We start from the raw sequence: 13,206 nt of genomic DNA, 5'->3' as shown, positions 1-13,206 counted from the left end.
CCCTGAAAAGGACATGATCTCCATTTCTTTCTATGGCTGCATAGTATTCCATGGTGTATATGTACCACATTTTCTTTATCCAGTCTATCATTGATGGGCATTTGGGTTGGTTTCATGTCTTTGCTATTGTAAATAGTGCTGCAATAAACACACGTGTGCACGTGTCTTTATAGTAGAATGATTTATATTCTTTTGGTTATACACCTAGTAATGGGATTGTTGGGTCAAATGGTACTTCTGGTTCTAGATCCTTGAGGAATTGTCATACTGTTGAACCAACTTACATTCCCACCAACAGTGTAAAAGCATTCCTGTTTCTCCACAGCCTTGCTAGCATCTATTGTTTCCTTTTTAATAATCGCCATTCTGACTGACATGAGATGGTATCTCATTGTGGTTTTGATTTGCATTTCTCTGATGATCAGTGATGTTGAACTTTTTTTCATATATTTGTTGGCCGCGTAAATGTCTTATTTTGAGAAGTGCTGTCATTGATTATCTTTTCTAAAGTTTATCAACCAGTGGATTTTCATTTCTATGAACTGCCCATATTTTTATTAGGCTGTTTTTTTCCTACTGATTTGCTTCTTTTTCTTCCTTAATTCTGGATTCTAATATTCTGTCAGTTAATGCACTCCAAACAGATACTCCTAGGTTGTGGTTTTATCTTTGTATTTATTTATAGTATCTTTTGCTGCATCAAAGATTATAAATTTTAACAGTCAAATCTTATACCTTTATCCTTCATGTTTTGAATTTTGCTAAAGAAATCTTTCCCTACTCAAAAGTTCATGAAAATAGCCTCCTTGATTTTCTTATAAAAGGTTAGCTTTTCAAATTTAGATATTTAATAATCCTATAATGTTTGATGTGTGTAGTAGGATTCTATGTTTCTATGTTCACTGTTACCATTTTATTTCAGTCTCTCAATCCCTCAAAAGTAATCAACTACAGTGTCAGAAGTCAGGACAGTGGTTACCTTTTTTGCTTTCCCTGAGACTAGGTCTCACTCTGTCACCAGGCTGGAGTAAGTACCATAGTATTATCATGGTCCACTGCGGCCGTGACCTCCTGGACTCAAGGGATCCTCCCACCTGAGCCTCCCTAGTAGCTGGGACTACAGGTGGGACTACTATCATGCCTGGCTCATTTTTTAATTTTTTATTTGTAGAGTCAGAGTCTCATTATGTTGCCCAGTCTGGCCTCAAACTCCTAGGCTCAAGCGATCCTCCTGCCTCAGCTTTCCAAAGTGTTGACATTGTAGGCATGAGCCACTGCACCTGGTCCTAGTTACCTTTAAAAAAGACTAAAGAGTATTGAAAAGGGTCTAAGGTGTATTCACTTCACTGACATACACTGAGCTGTACAGTAATGATTTGTATACCTTTCTGTAAGCATGTTGCATTGGTGTGTTGAAGCTGGTTCATATTGGTTTATGACAGACAACTGTTTAACAGTAATTTTGTGAGTCTTGTCAAACTGTCAGTAGATTACAAATAGTCCTGAGGACAGCATTTACATCATTAAATTTGGCAAATGCAACAAATGAAGAATTTCAACCCAGAAAGCACATATGTTAGTCATATTTCAATAAAAAAGTTTAAAACATTAAAAACATACACTAAAGAAATAAAAGTCAGGTGCAATGGCTAACGCCTATAATCACAGCACTCTGGGAAGGAGGCAGGAAGATTGCTTGAGCCCAGGAGTTTACGACCAGTCTGGGCAACATATTGAGATTCTGTCTCTATAAAAAATTTAAAGATTAACTGGACATGGTGGTGCATGTTTATGGTCCCAGCTACTCAGGAAGCTGAGGTGGGAGGATCATGTGAGCTCAGAAGGTTGAGGGTGCAGTAAGCCCAGATCCTGCCACTGCACTCTAGCCTGGGTGACAGAGCAAGACAAAAAGGAAAGGGAAGGGGAAGGAAAAGAAGAAAGAGGCCAGGCATGGTGGCTCACGTCTATGGTGCCAACACTTTGGAAGGCTGAGGCAAGCAGATCACTTGAGCTCAGGAGTTCCAGATCAGCCTGGACAACATGGCGAAACCCCAAAACCCTACATGTACAAAAAAATACAAAAATTAGCTGAGCATGTGCCTGTAGTCCCAGCTACTTGGGAGGCAGAGATGAGAGGATTGCTTGGACCTAGGAGTTTGAAGCTGCAGTGAGCTGTGATCACACCACTGTACTCCAGCCTGGGATATAGAGTGAGAGCCTGTCTCAAAAAAAAAAAAAAAAAAAAAAAAAGAAAGACAAGAAAAGGAGGGAGGAAGGCAGGCTCCAGAATACAAGGATAAATGAACATATGAGAGAGAGAGAGAAGAGAGATGGTTGAACAAGTTATGGTATATGCATATTATGAAATATTATGCAATTAGTATAAAAGTGTGAGTAAAATCTATCTGTAATGACCTAGACGGCTGCCCAAAACATTTATTAAGTAAAAAAAAAAAGAGCAAACTGAAAATAATTTATATAATTCAATTAAAGCAAAACCAAAAAAACCTCTTTATACATACTCATATTTTCATGTGATTTTATAAACATGAAGAAAACTATAGACGATTACATCAAAACCATTCACAGTGACCATCTGATAGCGAAGGAAGATTAACTGGCTGGGGCTGCAAGCAGAGAGTAATAACTGTATTAACTATACCATTTGACTTGTTCAAATAGGTTGTTATCTTATAATTTAAAATAATCCAGGAGGCCAGGAGGTGGCTCCTGCCTGTAATCCCTGCACTTTGGGAGGCCAAGGCGGGAAGAGCACTTGAGCCTAGGAGTTTTTGAGACCAGTCTGGGCAAATAGTAAGACCTCATCTCTACCAAAAATAAAAAAATAGCCAGGCCTGGTGGTGGTGTGTGCCTATAGTCAAGGAGGAGGACTGCTTGAGCCCAGGAGTTTGAAGCCTCAGTGAGCTATGATCATGCTACTGGACTCCAGCCTGGGCAACAGAGCAAAAGACCTTGTCTCAAGCAAAATACATAAATAAAACAATCCAATAAAGTTTTCAAAAGTCTCGTAAGTGGGTGGCTTGTCTATAATTTCTTCCTATTCCAATCCAATTTGTACTTATTGCCAGATCATTTCAAAGGCCATTTTCATCAATATCACTCCTCCATTAAACTACCTAAACACCACTTAACTGCCTATCTGATAAAATTCAAAACTGGGAAAGAGCATTAAAGTGTGATCCAGAGGATCTGGGATCTAGTCCTAATTTTAATGAGTCATGGATGTCATGGCTACCACAATGAAAATGAGAGCCCAGAAATGGAGAATTAGTTTGCTTCCATATAACTATGGCACATCAGGAGGCACTATGGCAAGTGATTGAGTTAAATAATCCCTGATTTGAATTCTAGCAATGCCACTTACTAGTTACATCACCCTGAGCAAGTTATTTTTCCTTTTCAAGCTCAGCTTTTGGTTCAATAAAGTGGGGCTAGTAACACTGACCATTCAGGATTAGAATAACCATTAAAAATAATATGTATATATAAAGCCTCTATCCATATTGCAACTTAGTAGGTGCTGAATAGACTATTTTTATTATAATAATCATCCTCATTCTATAGCCAACATTCAAAACCTTCACAAATTGGACCTAAAAGGTCTAATATAGTTTCAATTTATTTAGGGCTTACTACAGGCCAAACACTGGGCTAGAAATTTTGTAATCTCATTTATTTTAATAATTTTATCCTTATAATATTGTAAATGGTATGAATTAATCTCATTTTATGGATTAAAAACAGGGGCTTAAAGAGATCAGTAACTACTCTAAGGTCCTAAAGTTAGGAAGTGGCAGAGTAGAAACTATCTTCTCTTATCTCAATTTTATTTTATTTTGAGACAGAGTCTCACTCTTGTTGCCCAGGCTGGAGTGTTGTGGTGCAATCTCTGCTCACTGCAACCTCAGCCTCCTGAGTTCAAGTGATTCTCCTGCCTCAGCCTCTCAAGTAGCTGGGATTACAGGCGCACGCTACCATGCCTGGCTAATTTTTGTTACCACACCCAGCTAATTTTTGTATTTTTAGTAGAGACAAAGTTTCCCCATGTTGCCCAGGCTGGTCTCAAACTCCTGATCTCAGGTGATCTGCCCACCTCAGCCTCCCAAAGTGCTGAGATTACAGGCATAAGCCACCTTGCCCAGCCTGGAATTTAATTTTAAACTTTAAATTTTAAACCTAGAGCTGTGACTCCAAAGCCACACTTACTGCTTCAGACTTGAGCCTGCTTAGAATGTGTTCTTTCTTCTCCAAATGTGTATTCCCCATTGTGTCAGGTCCAACTCAAACTCTATTTGCTTTATAAAAGTTTTGTGACTCTCCCACCAACATAGTGTTTTCTTTTTCTTCCAACTTATTTTTCGGTCTAACCATCCATTCAGGCATTGAGATACTGCTACATCACAAAATACCTTTTAAGTAATTTTTTTTCTTGGAAATACTTATTTTCAAAATGGATTTTGAATTCCTTTAAGACAGAAGATTTGACTTTTCCAAACCCCAAAAGACTTACCTACCTTTGACACAGGTAGTCAAAAATATTGGTAGAATGAGAGAATTTTGCATTTTCATAGCTTGTTTCTAAGCAGCAAGGCACGACAACGAGTTGTAATAATTAAGAAAAAATCCAAATGTTAAAGGACAGACATTTCTGACACAAGTACCTCGGTAACAATAACAGGAAGAGAAAACAGATGATACATGGCAGTTTATGACTGTGGAATAGAGGACAATGAACACTAACCAGAAGCTCTTTGGTCTCCCTCTCTGTCTTGCCCTAGATTTGACAGGCTGTGGAGATTAAATGGCTTCAGACAATGTAAATGGAGAGAAACCTAACAGTTTCTATGACATTAAATTATCAGCTTTGAAACCTTTTTGACTACAGAACAACTATCCTTTCATTTTCACAGAGATTAGAATTAGAATCAACGTGTTTTTAAATTTCAAACTTAATTAAATGTGAAAGCATGCATTTGCTTGCTTTCCATAAGAGACACACGGGAAAAATTTGTTGCCCATGACGATAATTTTACATTACTAATTTAAACCTGACTCTATCTTTCTTATGTTGAATGGGCCCATCTCATGCCCATTTCAGTCCAGACTTCATATCCCCTCCAGAGGGGAGTATACGTTTTAATAAAGCAAGATTGTCTTTAATAATGAGAATATTATATCAATAAATACTAAAAATATATTCTCCCCTTTATGTTGCCCCAATAACACTTCTGGGAAGAATGTGTAGTGAGGGGAGAATATACCTCTTGAAGATTTCTGGTTTTACTCCTTCCTCTCTTCTTACCGTTACTAGACATCGACACATGTTTGCGTAAGCCACAGAGAAACTGGGTTCATCAATAGCCTTCTCAAAGACCAGGTCAATAACTCCTTTCAGCCGCTCCTCTGTATCAACAGTAAGTCCTGACACTTGCTTCATCAGTTGATTGAACATCTGTGGTGTCAATTTATTTAAGATACTTCGAACTTTTCTAAAAAGCTCCTAGAAGGGCCACAAAAAAGAAAAAAGCATTAGAGTAACTGTGACAATATGGTGCTTTCTGTAATGATTAATTTTAAAAATAATATGTAAGTTCAACTTCTCAAATTATTAACAAGGACTGTGAACTAGTCACAGAAATAATTAAACTAATCTATTTTAACAAATAGTCAAAAATTACCTTCTTTTCACTACTGAGGAGAATTCTAGAAATAGGTATATACACACTTAGCTGGTGGGAGCACTATCTGTTAACATTTCTAAGGGCAATTTGACAACGTGTATCAAAAGCTTTAAAACTGTGTATGTAACCTTTGAACCAGTAATTACACTTTTAGAAATGTATTTATATTTAGAGATATGTAAAAATACTTTAGCCACATAACTCATTACAGAAAATAACTTTGATGTAAAAAAATAGAAATTTGTCTAAATTATGGTATAATATAAATAATGGTATGAAACACTAGGCAGGAGTCTTTTAAAATAATGTTGTAAAAACTCTAAAAAAAAAAATAGGAATAGAAGAGATCTTCCTAGACTAGTAAAAGGAGATATACAACTCCACTTAAAGGTGAAAGGCAAAATGATTTTTGCCCCTAAGATTGAGAATAATGCAAAAAATGTTTCTTCTCACCATTCCCGTTCAGTATCATACCAGAGGTCCTAATCAATGAAATAAAGCAAAGAAAAAGCAATAAAAGGTACGTAGATTGTAAAGGAAGAAATAAAACTCTATGCAGAGAAGATATAATTGCCTACATAGACAATCATAAGGAATCTGCAAAAAGACCAGAATAAGTCAGTCTAGCAATTGTAGGATACAATGTCAAAATGCAAACATCAACTGCTTTTCTATGTATTAGCAATAAATAACCAGAAATTAATTTTTTTTAAGTACCATTTACAGCAGCACCAAAATCTACAAAATATTTAGCCAAAAACTAGCAAAAGGTCAGGCATGGTGGCTCACACCTTTAATCCCAACTTGGGAGACCGAGGTTGGGTGGATCACTTGAGGCCAGAGGTTCGAGACCAGCCTGGCCAACATGGCAAAACCCCATCTGTACTAAAAATAGAAAAATTAGCTGGGTGTGGTGGTGCATGCCTGTAATCCCAGCTACTCGGGAGGCTGAGGCAAAAGAAACACTTGAACCTGGGAGGCAGTGGTTGCAACGAGCTGAGATCGTACCACTGCACTGCAGCTTGGGCAACAGAGTGAGACTCTGTCTCAAAACAAAAAAGATGGAAAAAAATATGAAAACTATAAATCACTGATGAAGGAAATCAAAGAAGGCTTAAATAAATGAAGATATATATCATGTTCTTGTATTAGAAGATTCATTATTGTTAAGATGTCAGTTTTCCCCAAAGTGATCTGCAGATATATCATAATCCAAATCCTAATAGGGCCTTTTGTTTTTTGTTTTGGGTAGAAAACAAGGAGCTGATTCTAAAATTTATATGAAAAGACACACACACACACAAAACCCTAGAAGAGCCTAAATAATTTTGAAGAAAAACAAAAAGTTGGAGAATTGAATTCACACAACCAGATTTCAAAACTTTCTATATAAAGACAGAGTGGTGTTGGCCAGAGGACAGACACATAGCTAGATGAAGAAGAACATAGAGTCTAGAAATAGATGCACACATATATGATGAACTGATTTTCAACAAAGATGCCAAAACATTTCAATGGAGAAAGGATAATCTTTTCAACAAATGGTGCTGGAACAACTGGACATCCACAAGAAAGGGGAGAAAAAGAACCCTGACCTATTATCTTGCACCTTGTACAAAACTCAACAAAAACTGGATCACAAAGCTAAATGTGAAGCCTAAAACTATAAACTTCTAAAAGACAACATAGTAGAAAAGTGTTGTTTTCTTGGGTTTACGCAAATATTTCTTAGATATGACAGCAAAAGCACAATCATGAATGAAAAGGTTGACTAATTCAATATTATCAAAATTAAAAACAGGCTGGGTATGGTGGCTCATGCCTATAATCCCAGCACTTTAAGAGGCTGGGGTGGGTGCACTGTTTGAGCCCAGGAGTTCAAGACCAGCCTGGACAACATGGCAAAACCCTGTCCCTACAAAAAATACAAAAATCAGCTGAGCACGGTGGCACGCACCTGTAGTTCCAGCTACTTGGGAGGTTTAGGAGGGAGGATTGCCTGAGCCAGGGGAGGCTGAGGTTACAGTGAGCTGTGATTGTGCCACTGCACTCCAGCCTGGGCAACAAAGTGAGACCCTGTCTCAAAAAATAATAATAATGAAAATAAAATAAAATAAAATAAAAATAAAAACAACTGCTCTGTGAAAGACACTGCTGAAAGAATGAAATGAGGCCGGGTGCAGTGGCTCATGCCTATAATCCCAGCTCTTTGGAAGGCAGAGGAGGGCAGATTGCTTGAGCTCAGGGGTTTCGAGACCAGCCTAGGCAACATGGCGAAACCCCATCACTACAAAAAATACAAAAATTAGTTGGGTGTGTAGTAAGCACCTGTAGTCCTAGCTACTTGTGGGGCTGAGGCAGGAAGATCGCTTGAGCCTGGGAGGTCAAGCCTTCAGTGAGCTGAGATCATGCCTCTGCACTCTAGCATGGGTAACAGTGAGACCCTGTCTCCAAAAAAAGAAAAATTACACACACACACACACACACAAACACACACAATCATTTATTGGATAAGCTACAGGAGCTCATGCCTGTAATCCCAACACTTTGGGAGGCCAAGGCAGGAGGACTGCAGGAGGCCAGGAGTTTGGGCAACACTGCCTCTAAAAAATTTTTAGGCCCAGGAGCAGTGGCTCACGCCTGTAATCCCAGCACTTTGGGAGGCCAAGGAGGGCAGATCACTTGAGGCCAGGAGTTCCAGAGTAGCCTGGTCAACGTGGTGAAACCCCATCTCTACTAAAAATACAAAAAAATTAGCCGGGCGTGGTGGGGCATGCCTGTAGTCCCAACTACTCGGGAGGCTGAGGCAGGAGAATCGCTTGAACCCAGGAGGCGGAGGTTGCAGTGAGCTGAGATCGCGTCACTGTACTCCAGCCAGGGCGACACAGTGAGACTCCGTCTCAAAAAAAAAAAAAAAAAAATTAACAAATTAGCCAGGTATGGTGGTCCATGCCTATAGTCCCAGCTACTTGGAAGGCTGAGGTGGGAGCCCAGGAGGTTGAAGCTTCAGCGAGCCATCACTGTGCCACTGCACTCCAGCCTGGGCAATAGATTTAAGACCCTCTTTCAAAAAAAAAAAAAGCCTGGGCATGGTAGTTCATACCTGGAATCCCAGCAATTGGGAGGCTAAAGCAGGAGGACCGCTTGAGCCCAGGAGTTCAAGACCAGCCTGGGCAACAGAATGAGACCTGGTCTCTACAAAAAAATCAGCCAGGCATGGTGGCACATGCCTGTAGTCCCAGATACTTGAGATGCTGAGGAGGGAGGATCGCTTGAGCCCAGCAGGCCAAGGCTACAGTGAGCTGTGACAGTGCCACTGCACTTTAACCTTGGTGACAGAGTGAAACCCTGTCTCCAAAAAAAAAAAAACATTTCACTATAACTAAATATCTAGTTGATGTCCAGTAAATTCTGTGTTAGGTACAAATGAAGCACGAAACACAGTTATTGCCTTCTACAGAATCAAAATCTAGTTGCAGGGACAATACATTTAAAAACGAAGTGATAAAGCAAGTACTAGGGTTGATTAGAGACCAGAAAGGGGAATAGTTTAGGTACATGAGGTCAGAGGAACTGGATTAGTCGAGGGATGCCTTTAGAAGGAAATGAGGGCCGGGGGTGGTGGCTCACGCCTGTAATCCCCGCACTTTGGGAGGCCGAGGTGGGCAGATCACGAGTTCAGGAGATAGAGACCATCCTGGCTTACACGGTGAAACCTGATCTCTACTAAAAATATAAAAAGTTAGCCAGGCATGGTGGACACGCCTGTAATACCAACTACTTGGGAGGTTGAGGCAGAAGAATCACTTGAACCTGGGAGGCGGAGGCTGCAGTGAGCCAAGATCGCACCACTGCACTCCAGGCTGGGTGACAGAGCGAGAGCGAGAGCGAGAGCGAGACTCCATCTTAAAAGAAAAAAAAAAAAAGAAGGAAATGAGAATTGGGCCAGATAATAAAGGACAGAAAGAGCTAGGTAAAGGGAAGAAAAAAAATAAAGTAGATATTTTATGAAGGAGAAAACACTTTAGGAAGGAATTGTTAATGAGGATTTTCTAGCTTGCTAATTGAGAGAACAAGCTGGAAATATCAGAAGACTAGTTTTCACTGGCTGTGAGTGAAAATGACATATTGAATGCTAGGTTAAAAAGCTCGAATGGAAAGACAAAAATCAGTGTTTCAGGTAGATGACTCAGGCAGCATCAGTAGAAATGTTGTAATAGAGGAGAAAGAAGAAAGAGAATGCAGGGAATCCTAGGGGTAGAAGCCCAGACATGTCCTGAGGCAATGATATCCTAGAAATGCTTCAAGAAGATGAGAATAAGGTCATCAACAGTGGTCGTTCACAATGCTGATTTAATATAGTAGTAGGAACGTAAGGGAAGGCAACAAAGCAAGTCCATATTTAAAAGAAAGTGTCAAGAAAAAAGAAGGTTGTACTGGCTCTGTAAAGGAATTTTAAAAATTCTCCATTAGATTTGTTGTATCTACTTACTAAAGAAAACCTATTAATTAATGCTGCCTCATACCAAGATAATTATTCTGTTTCTGAAATAAGACTTAATAACGGAGAGGACTCTGTTATAAACAGAAGCAGATTACGAGTTATAACAACTGGACTATTTAGTATCTTTCATGACGCTTGACAACTTTTGAAGCTTCAGTTTCCTCATGAAAAAAAGGATAACATCTATTTCCTCATTATAGGTACAGTAAGAATTTAATAAAGTAAGGCATTAATCCAAGTGCCTTAAATACATCTTCACTGTCAATGATGAAGATCCAGTAGGAAGTTTTAACTATCTTTATAAGCCATTTAGGCCCATTATCATTAAGCATTTCTCACGGAGATTGGAGAGAGGGACAAAAAAGGCTTTTTTTTCTTTTTTCCAAAAAAGGTTGAGATATGTTGAAATGGAGAGAATTATCTCAGCAATGTGAAGAAGGATGTCCTTAGGAACCCTGTGGCAAATGTTTGGGGGATAATCACTAAAGAGATAAACAAAAGCAAACCGCCAATTACAGTTTGACAGCATGGCTAGTTGTTGGATTGCCTCATCTTCATCTTTGTTTTGCATTAACTACTCTGTGGGTTCGCTTATTTACTGAACAATTATTTACTGAGAATTTACTCTCTCTAACAGTGGTCCTCAACCTTTTGGCACTAGGAACTGGTTTTGTGGAAGATAATTTTTCCACAGACCAGGGTTGGGGGTGGGGTTGAGCGGGGAAGAGGAAAGTGGTTTTTGGGATAAAATTGTTCCACCTCAGATCATCAGGTATTAGTTAGATTCTCATAAGGAGCGTGTAACCTAGATCGCTTCCATGTACAGTTAACAATAGGGTTCCACTCCTATGAGAATCTGGGGCTGCCACTGATCTGACAGGAGGCGGAGCTCAGGTGGTTATGCTCTTTTGCCACCACTTACCTCCTGCTGTGTGGCCCCGTTCCCAACAGGCCACTGACTGGTACTAGGGGTTGGGGATCCCCTGCTCTCTGAGGTTATGTGATGGTACTGAATCAAAAAGATATCTAAGGCACATCTCTGATCTCAGGGACATCATCGTACTGAGCACTTAACCACGCTCCAGGAACCATGCCAAATGGTTTATATTTATTTCATTTAATCTTAACACTGGCCCTATGAGGCACTCAATGTTTGTAACTTCATTTTATAGTTGAGATTAAGAACCTGCCTAACAGAGTCAGGACTCTGCCTCCAGAGCTGGAACTTTGAACTGCTACACTTAACTGTTCATGGTGAGAGAAAAGATATATAAGGAATCCAGATGCTGAAAAGTTAGTACGTGATCTGTGATGCCTGGCTCTGGTACAAGTGTGAATTTTAAGAGACTCCAGTTTTGGTGCCTAGAAGCAAAAACATCTCAAGTCGCAGAGGTAACCTGGGGATAGGAATTGACATTGTGTATAAAGCAATAGATAAATAAAGGCTTTATATAATCTGATACATAAAAATTAATTTTGTGTCAATAAAATAAATCCATTCAATTTATCCTCATAGTTCTGAGGGCAGGATATGCATAAAAAGATTCAAAGAATTAAATTTTATTCCAAAAGGCTTCAAAACAAGATGAGTTTCTAAATTCTAGCTTATTGGCAATGAAGGCCTGACAAGGAACATAAAGCAATGTAATAATTAGGATAAATAGGATAAAGAGACTCAATGACTGAGAATCTAAAAATGTATTTTAAAGAAAAGCAAATATTAACTTAAGCCTGAATTACATAAGTCTATGACACATGAACCCTCTAGACCTGGTAACTATTCTGAAAAAATACACAGAAAGCAATTTCAAGAGAAAACAGTAGGTTGCCTGGCATCCATAATGGCTTTTAGAATAATTCTTTTAATAGGAAAATGTTATAAAAAGTCTTAAACTGATTATCTCTAGAAACATTAGCAAAGCAAAATAAGTTAAAACAAAATCAATATAATTTCAAAAGAATGTTAGGATATGCTTTTGTTCTCACCTGGGTTTTAATGTTTTCGGGATCATCGGCTTGGCTGTCTCGTTTTTGGCTTGGCTTCCAGGCATTTTCTGCCTTTTTCAGGTGTACATCTTCTTTTACAGAAACTGTGATGATCTTTCTGGGTTCTCTTCTTTGGCCAGGTTGAGATCTTCGTGACCCAACATTCAACAACTAGGACAAGAATATTACAGCTATTCAGAGTACTTACAATTTATTGGCTTTGTTGTGCTGTTCAAGTCAAGTCTGATGACTACACCAAGCAATGCTAGATGCAAAGATTGGGTACTAGGTACTCAAACTGGAGGTAATCTTTTTTGGGGGTAAAAAAATAACTTCAGAATACCATCAATGTAATGTTCTCCACCACTACAACTTTTGAACAAGAGGCCTTTTTGAACCAGATGTTTGACAAAGCCGTTACTTCTAATTAGAAAGACTAGTCCTAATTTAAGCTTATCTTTTATTAGTTGAATAACTGTGGACTGGTCACTTCAATAATTACAAAAATTCACAGGTAGGTATCATCATAGTTACAAATCTGCTAAAACTGGGTTTCTACAATCCCAGGGTAAAATGCAAATTTAATATCATCACTAAGCCTTACTGTAGATCATAAAAGATTCCACTCATTATGCTGGGTCAGAAATACTAAAATAAGCCCGTTATATATCATCAATGAGAGTCAAACTAAATTATTCCCTGAAAAAAAAGGCTTCCTTTTATTTGTCTGCTCTGTTCCTGCTGGATTCCCACTATACCCTTATGTTAAAACCAATGTATGTTGCCATGTTATACTGCCAGCACACTAAGTAGAGATAACAGAGTAAGTTAAAAGTTGCATTTTGTGTATCAAAATATTCATAATTACTATTTTAAATGCTTGGAAATAATTTTTCAAGGTTAAATATTTGGGTTGATACTAAGCTCTGCTACCTTCAAGCAGACCTGCTGCATGTTGACAACCTTTACTTTTTCTGATATATCATTCTTTTAGTGCTGAGCAAATACTGCCAC

General features: G+C 38.7%; 1 protein-coding gene across 44 annotated transcripts in view; it reads right to left on the bottom strand.

Moving 5' to 3' along the window:
* Positions 1-13,206, bottom strand: part of EIF4G3 (eukaryotic translation initiation factor 4 gamma 3) — a 368,231-nt gene that overhangs the window by 66,324 nt on the left and 288,701 nt on the right. For 43 of the 44 annotated variants that reach the window (XM_063594267.1, XM_008967038.4, XM_034957340.3 and 40 more), the window contains 2 exons: positions 12,193-12,363; positions 5,324-5,521 (listed from right to left, as the gene is read on the bottom strand). In XM_063594267.1, the coding sequence (XP_063450337.1) occupies positions 5,324-5,521; positions 12,193-12,363 (369 nt within the window). Of the gene's footprint in view, positions 1-5,282; positions 5,522-12,192; positions 12,364-13,206 lie in introns of all 44 variants that reach the window. The other variant, XM_034957425.3, reaches the window with a different exon arrangement.

The sequence above is a fragment of the Pan paniscus genome, chromosome 1 (genome assembly GCF_029289425.2).
Source record: "Pan paniscus chromosome 1, NHGRI_mPanPan1-v2.0_pri, whole genome shotgun sequence".
Lineage (NCBI taxonomy): Eukaryota > Metazoa > Chordata > Mammalia > Primates > Hominidae > Pan > Pan paniscus.
The sequence above is the reverse complement of the archived record's forward strand: the minus strand, read 5'-3'. Positions and strand labels throughout refer to the sequence as shown.